Source organism: Micropterus salmoides, unplaced genomic scaffold (genome assembly GCF_014851395.1).
Source record: "Micropterus salmoides isolate LMB-PRFRI ecotype aquatic unplaced genomic scaffold, ASM1485139v1 Ms_hic_scaffold_18, whole genome shotgun sequence".
In the NCBI taxonomy this organism is placed as follows: Eukaryota; Metazoa; Chordata; class Actinopteri; order Centrarchiformes; family Centrarchidae; genus Micropterus; species Micropterus salmoides.
In genome coordinates this window covers 15003291-15023376 of record NW_024040928.1, presented here as the reverse complement: position 1 = coordinate 15023376, position 20086 = coordinate 15003291, and the positions used below count along the sequence as shown (strand labels likewise).

The 20086-nt window shown below is 40.5% G+C and overlaps 1 protein-coding gene across 1 annotated transcript; it reads right to left on the bottom strand.

The window, feature by feature from the left end:
• Nucleotides 1-1456: 1456 nt before the first annotated feature.
• On the bottom strand, nt 1457-19280 carry prkg3 (protein kinase cGMP-dependent 3). Its single transcript, XM_038726082.1, has 22 exons — nt 18982-19280; nt 16465-16554; nt 14922-14984; nt 14605-14731; nt 13698-13864; nt 13425-13538; nt 12771-12876; nt 12515-12578; nt 12118-12195; nt 11938-12026; nt 11135-11200; nt 10870-10917; nt 10715-10750; nt 10481-10592; nt 4761-4897; nt 4565-4654; nt 4251-4392; nt 3873-4036; nt 3403-3519; nt 3090-3152; nt 2815-2890; nt 1457-2320 (listed from the first exon to the last, which is right to left on the bottom strand). Exons 2-22 carry the CDS (start codon nt 16550-16552, stop codon nt 2234-2236), a joined length of 2034 nt encoding a protein of 677 aa, XP_038582010.1. The 5' UTR covers nt 16553-16554; nt 18982-19280; the 3' UTR covers nt 1457-2233.
• Nucleotides 19281-20086: the final 806 nt, after the last annotated feature.

The following is a 20086-nucleotide window of genomic DNA, read 5'->3' as shown; positions in this document are numbered from 1 at the left end:
GTCCACTTAAGAGATGAAAAATGGCAGCAGATGAAAACATCAGAATTGTGTGAGGTTTGACCAATTTTAATTACGTAATATTGTTGCACTCTCCTATTCAGCGATGGTTTAATGGCACCTGACTGGTCAGTTAAATATTGCTTTACATTTACATTTACTCATTTGGCAGACACTTTTATCCAAAGCAAGTTACATTTGAGGAACAGCATACAAGCATCAACAGAGCATCAATACAGCAACAGATCTTCAACCGACAATACATACTAGTAAGCTAGTAAGTGCAATCAATACAAGAGAATTGTAAGGGGATAGAAGAAGAAGGCAGGAAGTGAGAGAAATTGCATAGAGGTTAGGAGTCAGAGGTGTTATAAGAGGAAGTGTTCTCGGAAGAGATGAGTTTTCAAGAGCTTCTTGAAGTTAGAGAGGGACGCCCATGCTCTGATGATTGCTCAAGATTGATCAAGATTGCTTTGTGTGTGGGGATGGCAGGGCCAGACAACGTTTGTTGGAAGAGCGCAGTGGCCGAGAAGGCACATAAACTTGTATTATGGAGTTTAGGTAGATGGGTGCAGACCCAGTTGTCACTCTGTATGCAAGTGACTATTGACATGAATTTGCTTCAGGAAGCCACAGGTAGCCAGTGGAGGTCACACAGTAATGAAGTGACATGAGTCCTTTTGGGCTGATCAAAAACAGGAAGTCAGGTAGTAGGATTGAGAAAAGGATTAACACATTGGTGGTGGTGGTTTTTCATGGGATTTGTTGACACTAAGAAAACAACAAGATAAAGCAAGCTTAATCCTTAAATCATGTTCACTCTGTTTCTCTCATGTCACATGCACTGCAGGTAAAATAAAGTTGGCCACAAACAAATGTTGATCCTTTGTGCAGGAGAGCAGGAAAACATGGGACACTACTGGAGAGATCATTTTGTACATCCTCTGTGCCACGGCTGTCTTTTCTGTCAGTGCGTTAAATTCTAGACTTCAAGGTGTTTTCTGCAGGAGGGAAACATCTGGTAGCGTGTCTTTCCCCTTTGGAAGATATGATTGCTTTCATGTGAGGTGTTTTTTTCTGATGTGGAAAAATAGTCTCAGTAGGGAAGTCACAGACCTCAACAGGAAGGAACGAAAGGATTCCTTCTTCCTGCCTTAAAAACTGCTGCCATGACAGACAGCTGGACCTCTCCAGAGCTAAACAATCAGCTGCAACATCAAATTAAACCTGTAAACGCTGCACACTGTCCCAGACTATTCCCCTCTCTGATAACATCTTTATACACACAATATTTCCTCTTTGTTCACTATCTCACCTCTGAACTCTACATACTATCATTGCTTTCTGTATGCCATGTGTGTGTGATTTGGCCACAACAGCAAAAAAAAGTGCACTGTTTCACACTTGGGACTTGACTGTAAAACAGCGCTGGGTATGTATAAGAAACAAACACAGCTAACTCAGGCATATATAAGCACTTTTATTTACTAAACTCGAGTCGGGTAGAAAAATTACATCAGGATGCTCTATGATCAAGGTGCAAGGAAATAATCTGCACTGAAAAAAGGGGGCAGAATATCTGGAAAACCAAAGGAAAAACTCCACAAGAAAGTGACAATTTATAATAAAAAAAACAACTTTAACAATGTTGAACCATTTAACAGTTTTGCTACAAGCAGGAAAGCATGTTTTACCTCGAAAACTAAAATAGATCCAGAGAGCAATAAACAGTGGAGCACAATACAGATGTGACATTATTTAATTGCAGGTTTAGAAAGATCTGGCCCTCTGTACAGATTATACAGTATGACTCGAGCCTTTTTTTCTCAGCTAGCAAGCACTCAGACGGGTGTTTTATTCTAATCAGTGAAGAGTGTTATACGGATGATTTTACTAACACTCATCAGGCACCAGATCTCCCCACACTGATTGGAAACAGAACATCTTGTTTTAACACTTCCTCATATTTTTTACCCTTCACCACCTAGATGGTTGTTCCACTATAGCGACAGAGAAGTTAATAAATATTTTGGAGATGGTGACATCCTCTAGTTCCACTCTAATTTAATAATCAAACTAGTATGAAATGGGTCATGTTTTATTTCAATATGAAGTTCCTACTACCATTGTGTGGTCCTAGTTGGGTTTTAACTGAGGTTATTTGGATTTGTCTCCATATTTGGCTGATGTTTTCAGCTCTTGTGGTCTTTGATCTTTAAATATCAGAAGTAAAATATCAGAAGTCACGGTCCCAGCCAGAGAACTCCTCCTCTGCCTTGGTCTGATCAAGAGGGAAACGATCAAAGTTGATGTAGCAGGGGCCCTGAAGGAGGAAAAAATTGTTTGAATAATAAATTGTGGATAAATTTTACACAGTCATATACAGTCCTGTCTAACCATGAATTTAAGGACAACTTACATATTTTTCCACCTGGACCTTATTTTCCCATGTTTTTATGTCTTACTGACTAATTGGGATAACAACACTGTTTTTAAAGAGTAAGATTAACCAGAAACAATAGCTATATCGCTATATCGAGCCACCAGACTCCCTTGATAAAAACAGTAAATTTACCTCACAGAACACGGGAGTTGCTGGTCTAGATATGCCTCGGTCACTCAGTATGTTTGTGGGTGATTTTGGTGTTTTTAAAGTTTTCAATTGTTAAATTCTTATCAGGTAGTGGATATATGGATTTTTTAAAGGATTTTAAAATGCCAGTCTTAAAAACTACTCTCTGGAAGTGGACCAGCTGTGTTTTTTAGTTCTGTTTTCCTTAGTCACTTAATAGTAAACAAACTAGTACTTTGACTTGCCTTGCGTATGAGCCGGACTGTGGGGGCGTTGAGCTGACCCATACGCAGCTTGTGCCAGTTCATACTGCTGAACCACCTGAAGGGAAAAGATGAGAGAGATTACGGGTCAAACATATTGGAAATAAGAAACAACTCCAATGATTCATCCCAAGTAGAAAAGCTCAGTCGGCAGTACAGACCAAAAACAAAGCTTCAAAAAATAGGCCAGCTGGTGAATACTTCCTGTGCCTTATTACTTAAGGATAATGTGCAATCACTCATGTTGCAATGGTTACCTGTGATTCCGGACATCTTTGATTCCATTTTTGGTGTTTCCTAACCTCTGACCTGGGCGAGGTCTGCAAGCAAAAACACAAGACATCATTAAGGCAGAGGACATTTAGATTTTTTTGCATTCAAAAACCGCAGAAAGTGCACATTGTGCTACAGTGTAGTGATTTGCAGATATGTTCCATAATTCATGCTCTACGCTAGGAGTAACTGTCTGAAATGCTCAAACATCTATGTAGTTTTCATATGCATATTAAATGATCCAATTCTATTTCATGTGAACTTTGATTTCATTTTGAATCTATATTTCTGTCTCACCTGCACATTTTGCTGATAATGGACTTGGCTGCCTCACTCAAGTATGGTGGATACTTGAGCACCCCATCCAAAATCTTGGCATAAATCTTCTGAGGCTCTGAGCTTGAAAAGGGAGGGCTGACATGTTGAAAGAAAGAGAAGAGTGCCGTTGTTGTTTCTTTAATCTTATAACTGTATGACATAAAAATGTCTCAGAAATCAACAAGTTGCAGGTAAACTGCACCTATGACTGCGGACACTGAACTCTCCAGTCGCAATTCCCTACTGCCATCTACTGGTTAACATTAAGACTCATTCATGGTTCATTCATACTTCACCATATTTCTGTGACTCTCTCTTCTTCTTCACTTCTCTCTTTGTTTTTATACTAAATAATTAAACACATTTATCAATACCAACTTGTCTCCTATGAACCATACAAGACAGCACTAATGCTTATTTCCAAATGTGGGCAGGTGCGTTAGTGTTACCTTCCCACCAATAGCTCAAAGATCAGGACGCCAAGGGACCAAAAGTCAACTGCAAAGTCATGTCCCTGATTCTTGATGATCTCTGGAGCCATGTACTCAGGAGTGCCGACAAATGAGTAGGTTTTCTCACCACGCACCAATTCTTTGGCAAAACCAAAGTCCACCTGCACAGACACACACGTACACAGAGACAGAGGAACATACAAATCCCACTCATTATCATTTCATTCCAGCCGCTAGGTGCAGCCTCTACATGTGAAAACACTAGTGAAAAGCACAGAAACACATGCTGACACATCTGCACAAGTGCATCTCCTGAATATTCAACTCATCCTCAGAGCTTTAAGAGAATTGAAATCGACGCACATGCACACTCACCAGTTTGATGTAGCCCTTTACGTCCATCATCAGGTTCTCAGGCTTCAGGTCTCTGTACATGATGTTCTTCTTATGGAGGTAGGCATAAGCCTCCACCACGCAGGCAGTGCAGAACACAGCGATGGGCTCGTCAAAGCGCCCTCTGAAAATCACGGAGACATAAATGGTTGAAATACTCCTCTACAACAACTTCCTCCTCGGCTCACTTGAATATGCTATTGCTGATAACATTTTTAACATTCAAAAAAAATATCCAAATGAAGATATTATATAAAATGTAATTTCACTGAAAACATTTCTTTGTGTTTTCTCACACTTCTTTGAGTTTGGTCCAGATCTCTCCTCCAGAACAGAACTCCATGACCATGTAGATGTATCGTGTGTCTTTAAAAGCTGCACAAAGCCTACAGAGAGAGGATAGAAGAGTGGGAAGAAAGGTCAACTAACACTTCTAAGTTCTCTGTACATTAAACTGTATTTGCCATTGTATGTGTTTGTGATGACAGATACCGGACGATGAAGTCACATTGGGTGGCTTGAAGGATCTTCTTCTCAAACAGCATGTGCTCCTCCTGTCTCTTGGCAACGATCTGCTTCTTGCTCACTCGCTTCATGGCGTAATATTTCCCATTATTCACTGTGGCCATCTTAAAATGACAACAAAACAATGATCAACACTAAACTATTAGTGTCAAATGTCCTAGGTAATATCACGCAAAGATGTGGGGGTTTATGATAGACTGGTGTTTGGGTGACAGTTGGGAGCTGATTTGGAGGCAGAAATTATCTTTTCTGGATGAGTTAAACTCCAACAGCCACAGTAGCTGATAGATCAACTCAACTGGTACAGAAAAAGTTCTGGTAAAATAAATATCAATCAGTCATTGAATTTTCCCCCTGAATATTGTAATAATATCTTTAACAGTCAACAGGCTATGATAGTTTTCTAAATGCGCAATGCTGCAACTTACTGCATACTCTCACTTTTTTAGGGACTGTATGAAAATGATTAGGAGGTGCAAAACAAACATTTTTGGAGCGCAGGAATGTCCCATCCCTGATTGATTTTTTTGTTCCATTCTGTCCTCGTGAAACAAACAATCCAAAAAAAAAAGGAAAAAACGAGTTATAAAGGTGGAAATATAGAGAAGACAGCAATCCTGTTTCTCAGTAAAAAGCACTTCCCCATAAGCAGCTGGATTTATGGGGGGGTGAGGGTTTGTGCATTTTCCTTATTTTTGCCATAGACATATTGTCTTGTGATATTATGGGGATAGTCCAAAGAAAATATAAATTACACAGGGCAGGACATTGCTTTTTAAATAAACAACCACAATCATTTTTGTACAGTCCAACAGTATTTACTACCTTCCCTCCTACCTCTTGCATTTCTCTCACTAAGAAAGTGTAATGTGTTCTGCGGTTTAAACATTTTTCTCCTGTCTCAAAGAAATCATAACAACCGTAAAAGGTTTTGGAAAAGAGAACACATGCATTTCACACCACAGCGCATATGCCATAGACAAAGGCTACATTCACACTGCAGGACTGTATGCTCAATTCCATTCAATATTGCCCAGATCAGATAAAAAGGAAGTGACCAACATGCACAAAAGAATAATACGAGCAACGCGCTGTTGTACAGAAGTAAACATGGAGGCCACAGAGGTTACTATCTATCTATCTTTATATTTAAGCTGATTTCAGGTGGAAAGGGAATCCATGAGTAAATGAGTAAACAAGGAGGAGGAGGAGGAGGAGGAGGAGGAGGAGAAAGTGACTCTAGAGTGATGTCAGCATCGCATCAATTCTGATCTGACTACACAGACTGAGGTCGCATTTCAAAATATCCCACCTGTATCTGTCTGATTTGGACCATCACATGCACACCTGCATTCTAACCGTGGCCTAATTGTCTTTACCAGCACTCAGAGTTTGGTAAAACTGCTTTCCCCAAAATACCATAGAAGCACTCCCATCTCCCATCAAAACCGTAGTTTTCTCTGGACCCCTGCCAAATCTGACCAGTGATGACATGTATAGCCGCATGTCGTCATTCCGCTGCTGGTTGTTGAGGTGGTGTCCAGCAAACGATGTGGGCTTTGTAGATCATTGGCAGACTTTCTGGGGAAGACCTGGTCTGATTCGGAGAGACGGCATCCATCCCACTTGGGAAGGAGCAGCTCTCATTTCTAGAAATCTGGCCAAGTTTATTAGTGGACCAAATCCATGACAGAGTTGAGACCAGGAGGCAGAGTCGCAGTCTAACACACTTCTCTGCCCTTCTAATTCAGCAGTTACCCACCCAAAACCCTACGCAGAGTCGCAGTCTTACACACTTCTCTGCTCCTCCATTTTAGTAGTTACTTAGTGAAAATCCTATAGTGACGGTGTCTGTCCCCCGACCATCGAAATTATTTAAATCAAAGGTAAACAGAAGAGGAGCTGTACATAAAAACCTCATAAAAATTAAAACCACAAGAGCAATAGTGCAAATGAATAGGAGAGTTAAATGTGGACTCTTAAACATCTGATCTCTCTCTTCTAAAGCTGTACTAGTAAATGAACTAATATCAGATTATGATATTGATTTATTTTGTCTTACTGAAACCTGGCTGGGTGATGGAGAATATATTAGCCTAAATGAATCCACCCCTCCCGGTCATATTAATACTCACATTCCTCGAGGCACAGGCCGAGGAGGTGGAGTTGCAGCTATCTTTGACTCTAGCCTACTAATCAGCTCTAAACCTAAACTAAACTATAACTCATTTGAAAGCCTTGTTCTTGGTCTTTCGCACCCAAGTTGGAAATCACTGCAACCAATTCTCTTCGTTATAGTGTACCGAGCACCTGAGCACCATCTCTCTGTTAGATTCCATTGGCTTCTCTCAGAGTGTTCATGAACCGACTCACTGTTTTAACCACACCCTCGACCTTGTTTTGGTGTATGGTATTGAAATTGAACGTTTAGTGGTGTTCTCAAAGAATCCCTCTTTGTACGACCACTGTTTGATAACTTTTGAGTTTGTATTGCTGAACTACTCGCCATTGGGCAAAAATTTCTATACAAGATGTCTGTCTGATAGTGCTGTATAGCTAAATTTAAGGATGTGATTCCATCAGCTCTAAATTCATTATCAAGTCACAAAGTAAGTCCCTCCCAAATCGATCATCTTGTTGATAGTGCAGCAGGCTCGCTGCGAATGACACTCGACTCTGTAGCCCCTCTAAAAATTAAAATAATAAAACAAAGACGGTTAGCTCCATGGTATAACACTGAAACTTGCAAATATCGCGGAAACTTGAGAGGAATTGGCGTTCCACCAAACTGGAAAATTCTCATTTAATTTGGCAAGATAGTCTTAAAACTTAAAGGAAGGCCCTCCGTAATGCCAGAGCAGCGTACTACTCGTCATTAATAGAGGAAAATAGGAACAACCCCAGGTTTCTTTTCAGCACTGTAGCCAGGCTGACAGAGAGTCACAGCTCTATTGAGCCAAGTATTCCCATAGCTCTCAGTAGTTACGACTTCATGAGCTTCTTTAATGATAAAATTCTAACTATTAGAAACAAAATTCACCAAGACCTGCCCTCAACTGGTACCAACTTATCTCTAAACTCAGGAACCTTAGAAACAGCTGTAGAACCAGATATATGTTTAGACTGCTTTGCTTCCCTCAATCTTTATCAACTAACTTCAATAATTTCTTCATCTAATCCATCAACCTGCCTCTTAGACCCCATCCCGACTAGGCTGCTTAAAGATGTTTTACCCTTAGTCAGCACTTCTATACTAGATATGATCAATCTATCTCTATCAACAGGCTATGTACCACAGTACTTTAAAGTAGTGGTAATTAAACCTCTTGCCCAAGCTTGATCCGGATGTTTTAGCCAACTACAGACCTATATCTAACCTTCCATTTCTCTCTAAGGTTCTGGAGAAAGCAGTTGCTAAACAGCTGTGACTTTCTACAGAGCAATAGTTTATTTGAGGATTTTCAGTCAGGATTTAGAGCTCATCATAGCACAGAGACAGCACTGGTGAAAATTACTAACGACCTCCTTATTGCATCAGACAAAGGACTTGTCTCTGTACTGTTTTATTAGATCTTAGTGCTGCATTTGATACCACTGACCATCAGATCCTATTGCAGAGACTGGAACATTTCATTGGCATTAAAGGAACCGCTCTAAGCTGGTTTAAGTCCTATTTATCAGATCGATTTCAGTTTGTATATGTTAACGATGAGTCCTCCATGCACGCCAAAGTTAGTCATGGAGTTCCACAAGGATCTGTCCTCGGACCAATCCTCTTCACTTTATATATTGCCTTTGGGCAATATTATCAGGAAATATTCCATAAACTTTCATTGTTATGCAGATGATACTCAGTTATATCTATCGATCAAACCAGATGAAACTCATCAGTTAGCTAAACTTCAAATGTGCCTTCAGGATGTTAAAACCTGGATGACCTGTAATTTTCTAATGTTAATCTCAGATAAAACTGAAGTTATTGTTCTGGGGCCTAAGCACCTCCGTGACGCATTATCTAAAGATATAGTTTCCCTTGATGGGATCGCCCTGGCCTCCAGCACCACTGTGAGGAATCTTGGAGTTATCTTTGATCAGGACATGTCGTTTAAGTCTCACATTAAGCAAATTTCAAGGACCGCCTTTTTTCACCTACGTAATATTGCGAAAATCAGGAACATCCTGTCTAAAAATTATGCAGAAAAACTAGTCCATGCATTTTTTACTTCTAGGCTGGATTCCTGCAATTCCTTATTATCAGGCTGCTCGAAAAAGTCCATTAAGACTCTTCAGCTGATCCAGAATGCTGCAGCACGTGTTCTGACAGGAACCAGGAAAATAGATCACATTACTCCTGTTTTAGCTTCTCTGCATTGGCTTCCAGTAAAATCCAGAATAGAATTTAAAATCATTCTTCTTACCTACAAAGCTCTTAATGGTCAGGCACCATCTTATCTTAAAGAGCTCATAGTACCTTACTACCCCACCAGAGCACTGCACTCCCAGAATGCAGGGTTACTTGTGGTTCCTAGAGTCTCCAAAAGTAGACTAGGAGCCAGAGCGTTCAGCTATCAAGCTCCTCTCCTGTGGAACCAGGTTCCAGTTTGGGTTCAGGAGGCAGACACCATCTCCACATTTAAGAGTAGGCTTAAGACTTTCCTCTTTGATAAAGCTTATAGTTAGGGCTGGCTCAGGTGACTCCTAAACCATTCCTTAGTTATGCTGCTATAGGCCTAGACTGCCGGGGGATTTCCCATGATGCACTGAGCTCCTCTCTCCTCTACTTTCTCTCCCTCTCTACGCAACCTCATCCCATTATTGCATGTTACTAACACAACTTCTCCCCTTTCTGGTAGTCTTGTGCTTTCTCGTCCCTCTCCTCTCTCCTCCTATCACTTCCTGCAGGTTTTCTGGCTCTGGAGCTGTGGAGTCTGGATCTGTGGCTGCAGGTCACCTGCTGCCCCTGTGTTCCTGCTCGGCGCCCTCTACTGCAACGACTATTGTTGCTAGTCCTATTATTATTATTGTTATTATAATCATTAACATTACGATTGTTATCATTAACACTACTATAAATATTTGTACCGTTTTTCGTTTAGTCTATAGCAACGTCACCTTTACTGTCTGTACGTCTGTGTGTGTATATTGTGTAGCCTCCCTCCCCTCTCTCTCCTCTCTTTTTCTCTCTGTTCCTCTCCTGCCCTCTCCCTCTGTCTCCTTCACCCCAATCAGTCGAGGCAGATGGCCGCCCACCCTGAGCCATGGTTCTGCTCGAGGTTTCTGCCTCTTAAAAGGAAGTTTTTCCTTGCCTCTGTCGCCTAGTGCTTACTCTTGGTGGGAACTGTTGGGCTTCTGTAAATAGCATCATAGAGTACGGTCTAGACCTGCTCTCTTATGAAAAATGCTGTGAGATAACTGTTGTTGTGATTTGGCGCTATATAAATAAAATTGAATTGAATTGAATTGAATCTTTGAATACCTTTCTGAAAAGTCTTTTACAAACTGCTCTGAAGGAAACATGTTGTTGTTATATATATCCTTGACTTGAGGTGGAATGTGTTATGGATGTCGCTGGAATGGCCTGTATGCCCTCTTGACCAGGACTCCCTGGAAGAAGAGATCTTGCATATCAATGTTAACCTTGCTGACAAAATAAAATATAAAGTTGTGAAACACACAAATACACTCACCAGCTCAACACGGCCAAACCCGCCGACCCCGAGCGTGACAGGATCTCCTTGATAGCGACCCTCCTGATACATCACAGGAACCAGGTCCTTAAACTTCAGAGTGGAGCTGGGACTGACAGAGACGGAGAGCTTTAAACTAACGCCGTTTTCATTTCAAGGAACTCATTTGTGTGATTCGTATGACTGTGTTACATATTTCAGCCAGCACCCTTATCCTCCTCCACTGCCACTCACCTTTCTGGAGCTTGTGCCTCCTGTAGCACTTTGGAGCTGGGAGGTAAAAGAGAGTCAATATTTGAGCATGGAGCAGTGTATTTCATCTACACATCACTATTTTCACCAAGATGAAAAGATTCATGTTGAAACGAAAGGTTTTAAATGGTACGTACTCGTCAAACAGCTCCAGGTGCTCTATGGGAATTGTCTCTTCAAATACCCTAAAGAAAAAGGCACTGTTAGTCAAACTGTGCATCAATCAGCAAATGACAACTACAGAAAGTACAAAAAGCAAACAAGGTGACAGAGAAGAAATATGCTGAAGGAATTCCTCAAAGGATTTTTCTCTCCAGTAGCAACAGCCATCACTACAGAGCCTGAATGAACAGGGACATCGCCTTTGTTTACACTCAGAATTTAATGTCGAGTCAGACTCACTCCTTGTCAATGGAGAAGCAGGTAACAGGGCCATCCGCAGTACAGGTGGCAGTTCTCAAGACTTCACTGCAAGAGGAAAAACACTGCACATGTCAACCCAGGAAAACTGTATCTCATTACTGTACATCTAAAATTGTCAACACCTCAATGCAGAAAAAGTGGATTTTAGTTGTCAGAAATTTGGGCAAACTCTGCATTAGCAGCTGAAATCAATGACGTCTTACATTTTTTCATCTGTCATCATCTAAGTCAGTATACTATGGCTGCTCATGACAGATACTTTGTTGATGTACAGGACATTAATACATGTGGATACAGCATAAATCCATGTTTATTTATGAATTCATCTCTATGCAACTATAAAACAAAAGAGTTAGTGCCTTATACTCAACACTTTAGAGGCAGACATCACTAGCTGGATGATGATGATGCCACTATCACCCTTACATAATCAAACCAATGTGTCTGTTATTCTACCGTAGATTACACACTGTATTCTTGGTTTCTATGCAGCAGTACTACTGATGTCCAAGTACATTACAGCAGAATATTTTAGCAGTTAAAGATTTGCAAAATGTTTTTAAATGTCTTCTGCACTCAGTAATTTAGGGAAACGCTTCTAAATTTGGTGTTTTAAAATTTCTTAAGTAGACGAAAATGACATTCACATTTAGAAGGTAATTGGTAGGTTGTACAACCCAAATATCAACAATGACAACAGTTAAGGTAGCTGCACACAGCAGCGGCTGTTGCACAAGACTTTAACAAATGTCCTCAGGCATGTGGTGAGTTGTCATGGTTACCGTATGAGGGCTTGTTCCCCGAAATGCTCCCCTTTTCCCATCCTACGAATGTGCTTCTCATGCCCGTTCACATTTTTAGTCACCAGGACCTGAGGGGGAAACACACGAGAGGGAGGAAGATGAGTGCATGTACACACCATTTAAATATGAGTTTGTGCACACAATATGACTCTATGTTACCTCTCCTTTGAGAATGATGTAGAATGTGTTTGCTTCTGTTCCTTCTCGAACTATAATGTCTTTGTCCTGGTACTTCACCTGTGGAAGACAAGACAAAAAAGGGTCTGCCAAATGAGTAAATGTAAATATATAACAACGCCACAAGTTATGCATAGTGCCTTGAAAACACTTTCTTTCCAATCTAACCTGACATTTAAAATATCAGCGTTTCAGGAACTAAAACATGATATTGTTTTTAACTTAATGACCATCTGTTTTTGAGCTTATCTTCAAAACGTATTAAAATTATTTATTACTAAAATGGGTTTCATTAGCTCACCAAAACTGGACCTGTATTTTGTATTTCACATGGCAAGAGTAACACTTAAAGTTCACAGAGGGACATCTAAGTACACACCTCCTCCATTGAGTCAATGATTTTGGACAACTGGACATCATTCAGGTCCTTCAGAGTACGAGACCTGTGGCAGCACGTTAACAATATAGCAGCAGGGTTACAAATAGTTACATGGTCCGTTAAGTCATGAAAAGTGCATCGTTAGTGACACTGTTATGGCACTACCAAACCAAGATCAAAGAATAGAAGAATAGAATTAGTTCAATTTGGGAAAACCATACTAAAGTCCTACTAGCTGCAGTGTCTTTAAACTCACGTCTTCAGGAAGCCCATGAGCTGCTCCCTTTTTTTCTTGGACTTGATGGTTATGATGGTCCTGTAAGTTTGTCGCTCCATGCACCACAGACGCACTGCAGTCTTTGCTGTAATGTAAGTGAAAGTTACAAAGGCTGTAATTAAGACTGTCTGGCTGAACAACTTTACTATCAGTAGGTGAGCCATTATGAAATGAAATAAAAGAAAACTGAAACTGAAATTGTGCGAATGCATGTAGCCCTGTCTGTTGCCCTGTGTGTGTGTGTGTCTGTGTGTGTGTGTGTGCATGTGTGTGTGTGCCTTCCCTCACAGACCCAATAGAGCAGAGGAAAGCCCAACCTCTCAAACTGCACGCTGCAGAATGAATAGAAGTGGGTGGGAAAGCTGCGCAGCATTCGGATGTTGATTTAGAATTTGAAACTCAATGTTATGAAGGAAGATTGGAAGCTTTAAACTGTTCAGTACAGCCCTAAAGGTAAAATAGTAATTTGTTCTGCATACTTGCCTACTGTACTTTTGCTAGTCCAAATTATCACATCACATTTGCTATTTATTCCTTTAGCATGAAGATAAACAGCCTAATGTGGGCGGGTGCGTTCATTTGTCATCATTTTATCTCCATGCACTTCCAGGAGTCGTCATTGCAGGGGCTGACCTTTGACTGTTGCTGTCCGTTTGCAGTTGTACAGGATGGCCAGCTCCCCAAAAACATCACCAGTGGTTAAGGTGCGTAGTTCCTGGCCTGCCTGGGTGACACGGAGCTCACCAGCTATTAGGTGGAAGGACAAGAAATTTGCTTCAAAGAGAAATGTATGGAATTTTCAATTATTTTCTACATATATGGGTGTTTTTTAAATAAAATCCTCAATCACATGCAGCAGGACAGAAAGAAAACACACATCAAAACACACTCAGGTGTGTTCCCTACCTGCTACTATGTACATGCTGTCTCCTTCAGTGCCCTCTTTAATGACGTCATCCTCTGGTTTGAACTTAGATACCGCCAAGAGATCCACCATCATCGCAATTTGCTCATTGTCAAGGCGGCTCAGGAAATCATTCTTCTGGATGGCTTTGATGATCAGACTTGTCTCGCTGATGATGGGAGGTGAAAGAAGTCATCTTTATGAGCTCCCACACAGACATGAAAACCCGTCATACATTTTTGTTTTCGACGTGCAGGAGAAGCAGTTAGATCCTGCTTGGACCACGCAAATGACCACACACACCTCTTCTACTGACTGACGAAAGTTCACCAAAGTTGAACTCCCCGCAAAGCAAAGATGCAAACTGCGAACGGGCGAATATTTGATAACTTCAGTTTTTCCTAATGGAGATGTCCTAACCTGCTCCATGTGTCCAGGACTTGACTGAGCGACGTGCAAAAACAAAATCAACACTGACTTCTTGGTTGTTTCCCTTTCCCCGGTAGTAAGCCATCAACAAGGCTGACATCACTCGTAGTATATGTGGACAATTGTTTGTGCTCTATCCATTACAGTTCACTCGCTTGCAGTATTTTAGGAAGAGGTGTAAGGGCCCGGTTGCACATGCATGAAATTAACATTGAACGGTGAATAGCAAAGACATTTGTGTGGTTGACCCCGCAATGCTGTCACTGGGTGCAATGTTTTTAGTGAGCCAAGATAGAGTAGACCAACAACCGCTCAAACTGACTACAATCCCGCAAACTGCACTGCATTGTCCAATCAGATCAGATTTGTGGGTTTACTTCACGGTAGTGTGGTGCGCTTTGCAATCTGCAAAAAGCGCTTGGTCTGATTGGGGCCACACTTACATGGGAATTCCTCTCTTCAGAACTACTGATTACCAACCTGGCAGTTTTCTTGACACTGTTGCGTTTAATCTCCAGGGTCTCAGGGATTGGCTCTGGGGCAATGACAGCCGCACGGCTTGTCCTGACCTCCGGATCAATCTCATTACCGCTCTGGGAGGGAAACTCTAAAACAGACAGAGGAACACAAATGGAGGGTTAACTACTGCAAAGTGCAGCCATGTTTCAGAAGGATTTTGAATGAAAGATCACCTCAATCGCGCACGCACGCACACACACGCACGCACGCGTGTGTGAGTGTGTGTGCGTGCGTGTGTGTGTGTGTCCCTGCCCCTGGTGCCCATGTTAGCCTCTTACCCAGATCATGATATTGACTCTGCAGATTCTGCAAAAGCTTTTCTTTTTCATGCAGTCGTTGTTCTATGAGGATAAAAACAGAGAAACATATTCAGTGTAGGAAATGATATGCTGCTATAGTGCATGATTCATGTTCACCCAATCAATACTGAGGCTGATGGTGAAATTGATATTTGAGAGTTTAAATATCAAGCATAGAAATAAACACATATATTGGCAGATCAATATTATCAAAATATATATATTGAACATAATATTTTACATTTTACAACATTTTTTTTCTCTGCTGCAATGTCTGTTATAGTTTTGGGATTTCATTTTGGTATTTCCTGTTTTATTATGAAATACTAACCACTCCTCATGTTTATTTGTTAACTTCACCTCCTACTCCTACCTCCTATTTGTATGGTTTCCCGCCTGAATTATTTCATCTGTGCCTTGTTATCCTCCCCTCACTTGTGTATTTAGTTTGTATGTTCCCTTGTTTCAGTGTTAGTTAGTTTTTGTCCATGTGTCAAGAAGAGTTCCAGCCTCTTCTATTGTTTAGTTCTCTGTGTTTTGGATAATTTTTTTCTTGACCCTAGATTATTTTGGGGATTTTCCCTGTTCCTTTGCATTTGTTTGCCTATATTGGACCGCTTTCTCTGCCTCCTCATCCCTGTAAGCCGCTTGTTCTTGTTTTGAATCAATGAATTGCACTTGTCTCCTAGTCTACATTTGGGTCCAATTCCTTATGTTCTCGGTTGCCCTGCTTGAATATGCAACAATGTCTTGTTATTAATCAGCCAATGTACACTGATACAATATACAGTATGTGGGATAAGCTAATATCAGCCGATATGTGTGTGGTCTTGAAGACGTTTTATTAAAATCTGAATTGCAAACTTGTGTTTTTATAATTTGAATAAAACAGATTTTTTCATTGATGTGATACTAATGTAATAATTCTACATAAACATGCATTAAAGGGTAACTATACCAGTTTAAGTGTATTCAGTCAGAAGGCAAGTCAAAGTTTGGAGCCGATGCAATTGCACACAAAAGCAATTAAAATGTGATTAGACACAAATTCCCTCAAGGTGGTGAGACCAGGTGGGAGACAAGTTGAAGATTTCAACTTATCCCAGTCTACTTCATAAAAGTACAGAGATGAGGCTAAAAAGGGAAGAGACTGAAGGAAAATAACTGAACTGGATATCTTCTGAGATCAAAGGCTAAGCTAAACTCAAACATACATAGGTATACTCCTGGTCTGTGCATCCGCTGCCAACTAGCTTGCAGCTAACCCCTGTACTGTCAATACATTGTCTGTTTGGGGCGAACAAACACAGTCCAGTGGGTCAAATGATGCAAGATTTGCTTTCTATCTTAACACACCTTGTTGCCCTGCTAATAAGTGATTATTTTATGCTCAACTCACTGTGAAATAGTGATGTAGCTTTGTATTATAGTACATTCTTGTCACAACCCAGCTAGCTTTGGTGTTGGGTGTGGTCTAATGTGAAGTTACTCTTTAATGTGTTGTAGTTATGGTTGCACTCACTCAGGTCTTTGTTTTGCCTCTGCAGATCCTGGTTGATCAGACATTGCTTTTCTAGCTGCAGCTTCAGCTCCTGTAGTTGCTTCTCCATGACTACAGGGGGAAAAAATTAATATATATATATATATATATATATATATATATTGGAGGAAATAATAGCATGGTAAACACAAACTGCAGCACAATCAATGGTATGCAAGTAATAAGTTAAATATGATGTATCTTAAAACAGATATTAAATACACTACCAAACATTCCGGTATGTGTGCAGACTTTCACACACAAAGGACCAAACATCATATTTCATCTGGATGTAACTATGCTAGTGCCTTTTTCACAAGGCCCTGAACTGTACTTCACCGCCTGCACACAGCAAGAGCACCGCTGAATAATGCAGACTAATGATGGACAGTCAACAGGGTGCCTTTTGAATCCTGTCACACCCTGCCAGCTTTTGCTAAAGATCTATTACTGTACCTATGACTGATAATGGCACAAAACCTGTCAAAATAGTACAAAAGCTGTCATTATTAGCTCCCTTTTTGGTGGTTGTGTGCTTACGTGTGCTTTATTCTCTTTGCTTATGTACTTTTTGCAATAATATGTGACATTAACAACCTCTACTATATAATTTTGTGTTTGAGTATTAGAGTGGATCTAGCCAAGCAACAAATGTGTGTGCATGCAAATAAATTAGCACAGATTCATTAGCACTGCTGCATGAGATAGGTTAACCACACACCAGATCCAATATTTTTTTCATCTAGGTGATCTGTTTGCAAAAGCCCTGATAACAAGGCTTCTCCACCATTTTCATTTTGCTGTTAATGTAAAGATGTTTTGTCTGTATTGACATACCAAACATTACAATCAATACAAACGCAAGGCCACTGGTTACCTGACAAATATCCTAAAAACTCAAACATCCATACCAGGACAGTGCTCATCATGTGATCCTGAACATTGGACAGCGCTGAGATTAGACACAATGTTAAAGCAATCATAAAGTCACTGAGCAATTTACCAACAAACTCTGGGGACTATAAAATGGCTCCTATTCCACTATCAAAGAGTGTTGTTTCTTTAATGCAAGTCTGGACAGAAGGTCGTACTGACATGGATAACAGCATTGGGCCTAATCTTCATAGCATTCCCAGTCACCTATAGTGGATGTGATATTGTCCATCATACCAATCATTTACCATCAAGGGGGGGAGGCGACAATGTGATAATCTAGTACGTAACACAATGCAGCTGCAGTGCCAGGAGTTAACAGGCCTGTGTTGCAAGAAAGGCTAAGCTTGATGGTCATTAAAGTTTTACAGGGAATATAATGGCAACAAAACGTCACTACGTGTTGCACCACACTAAGAAGTCAGATTTGCCTGTGGGTGTTTTATTAACGTGTCACACACACACACACACACACACACACACACACACACACACACACACACACATAGCTGTATTCATTTATTTTTAATCTGTTCAAAAGTCTGAGATATATTTCAAGTATATATATATATATATTATATTATATATATATATATTTCAGACTATTACATTTAAGAGAAGAGAGCACCAGTTGCTGTCCATGATAAACTGAGTAAACTGGATTGGATACATTTTTTGATAGTCAGTTATGTGACATCTAACTGCTAAATGCATACAGACAGTGGGATTACTTTTATCTTGTATTGTTTTTGTATTATTGTCTCTTGGGTATTATTGTCTTTACACTTGTTAAAGCACTTTGTAACTTGTTTTTGAAATGGTCCCTGAGGAGGCGTTGGCAATATCTATCTGGAATGTTCTCTGTTCCTCCGTTTTACCTGATGAAGGTGAAACGTTGTATCTTTCAATAAAGTTTATTGCAAGTGAAAGGACAGTGTGCGGGAGTTGTCTCTGTCTACAAGAAACTGAAGGGGTGTGTGAGCCTTTACAGTCGAGACCATTAAGATTGACGCATATTTTTAACAACGATCAATGATCTTTGGAAGCCAACTATATTCACAAGCAGCCCGTAAACGACTGTGGGAGAAGAGACAACTAAAAAAAAGGGAGGTATTTCTGTCTGCTTTTCAGCTGCACAGCTGGAACATGATGCTGGACTGATCCCCATTATCCCAAAACAAGCACCATACTGTACACTCCATACTGCCTCATTACTAATTCATGGCAAAGTGTAACTACAGCTGAATTAAGATGCTCTGTAATAGAAACCTGGAGAGAAAATGCATCTAGTCTGGTGGTGTGTTTAAGGTGCACTATATATATAGGATATTAGGGTTTTCTGGTACATGCAGATCAACAGTATTTGCAGTATTTCTCTGTTTACGAACCTGTAGAGATAAGATTCTGCACTTTAAACACGCCGAGCCACTTGATGAAATGTGGGTCTAGAGCGCTTAACAACACAGCTGTTAAAATGCCTTTAAAATCCTCTCTTTACATGACATCCAACTCTCAAAGACACAATGCCATGTACTATGTAGACAGATAAGCCACAGTCACACTCACCTGCAGGCTGTGTGGCTCAGGAGGGAAGATGGATGTCTGTCCAGTCTATAAAGGCCGCAAGGACCATAGGAGCCAAACAATCACCCTGAACTGCTCACGAGATCCACTTTCAGATGTAGAGTAGTATTCGCTGTGTGTTTCTGCTTTACCCCCAGACTGTCTACAGACTGGATACACAGACATGCAGTCAACCTCTCTGGCATTACTTCTTCTTCCACCCGCTGCACACTTTCTCAGCTTTACATTGTCATGTCTGCTCTACAGCTTTTCACTATTTTTACTTCTCTCCGGCAATCTCTCACTCTCTCCTCACTCCTCTTTCTCTATCTGTCAATCTCAGCAGTCTGGTGTTGAATCATTAACGATAACCTGAGGCTCCTCCCATCACATCAGGTAGGGGAATACAGGCAGGCAGGAGGAGGAGGAGGATGGACTAGGGAGAAAGCTGAAGTTGGGTTGTAACAATCGTGATTTCTTCTGTGGGATTTTATTGCATTTAATTTGTTTTCTCTCATTATGTACCTGTGTACAGTGGCCTTTTTTAACTTTAAAAGACAACTGCAATACTGATTTGTGATTTCTGTGACATTTAACAGTGAATTAGTATTTCCTGCTGCCGTAGAAGACAGATACCAGAGAAAATTAAAGCGAGGTAAACAATGAGTAAGTCACTGCAAATATATATGAGATATGATATGAGATATACACAAGCAACAGAGACGAATCTTATATATTTTCTCAAATGCTTTTTCCCACTTTCTTCTACCTTGATATTTTAAAAATCAATGACAAAGATTCAGTTTTTCAAAGACAATCTCTTTCTAAAATAATCATGCTGAGTGCCTTTCCTCTGAGAGTTACACTCGCATAACTGACAGCTGGAGAGCAGGGAAATTATCAAAGCCGAGGGCGAACTCCAGATTATATCTGTCAGAGTTAGAAAGTGTCTACTTCATTAGGTTTCTGTTTTTCCACATGCCACTGGATGTTTTACTGGCTGCAGCGTCATTAAATGAATCTAAATGAGGCTGAAGGGTTAGCATTGTGACAGAGGGTGTGGGACTTTATTGTTCACAGTTAATTATTGATACTCTGTCTGGTAAAT

Coding starts and splice junctions, on each gene's coding strand:
- prkg3 (XM_038726082.1), bottom strand. CDS start 16,552: ATGGAGAAGCAACTACAGGAGCTGAAGCTGCAGCTAGAAAAGCAATGT. Junction 11,201..11,937: donor GGGGAACAAGCCCTCATACG/GTAACCATGACA, acceptor TTCCTCTTGCAG/TGAAGTCTTGAGAACTGCCA. Junction 10,593..10,714: donor GAGGCACAAGCTCCAGAAAG/GTGAGTGGCAGT, acceptor CGTCTCTGTCAG/TCCCAGCTCCACTCTGAAGT.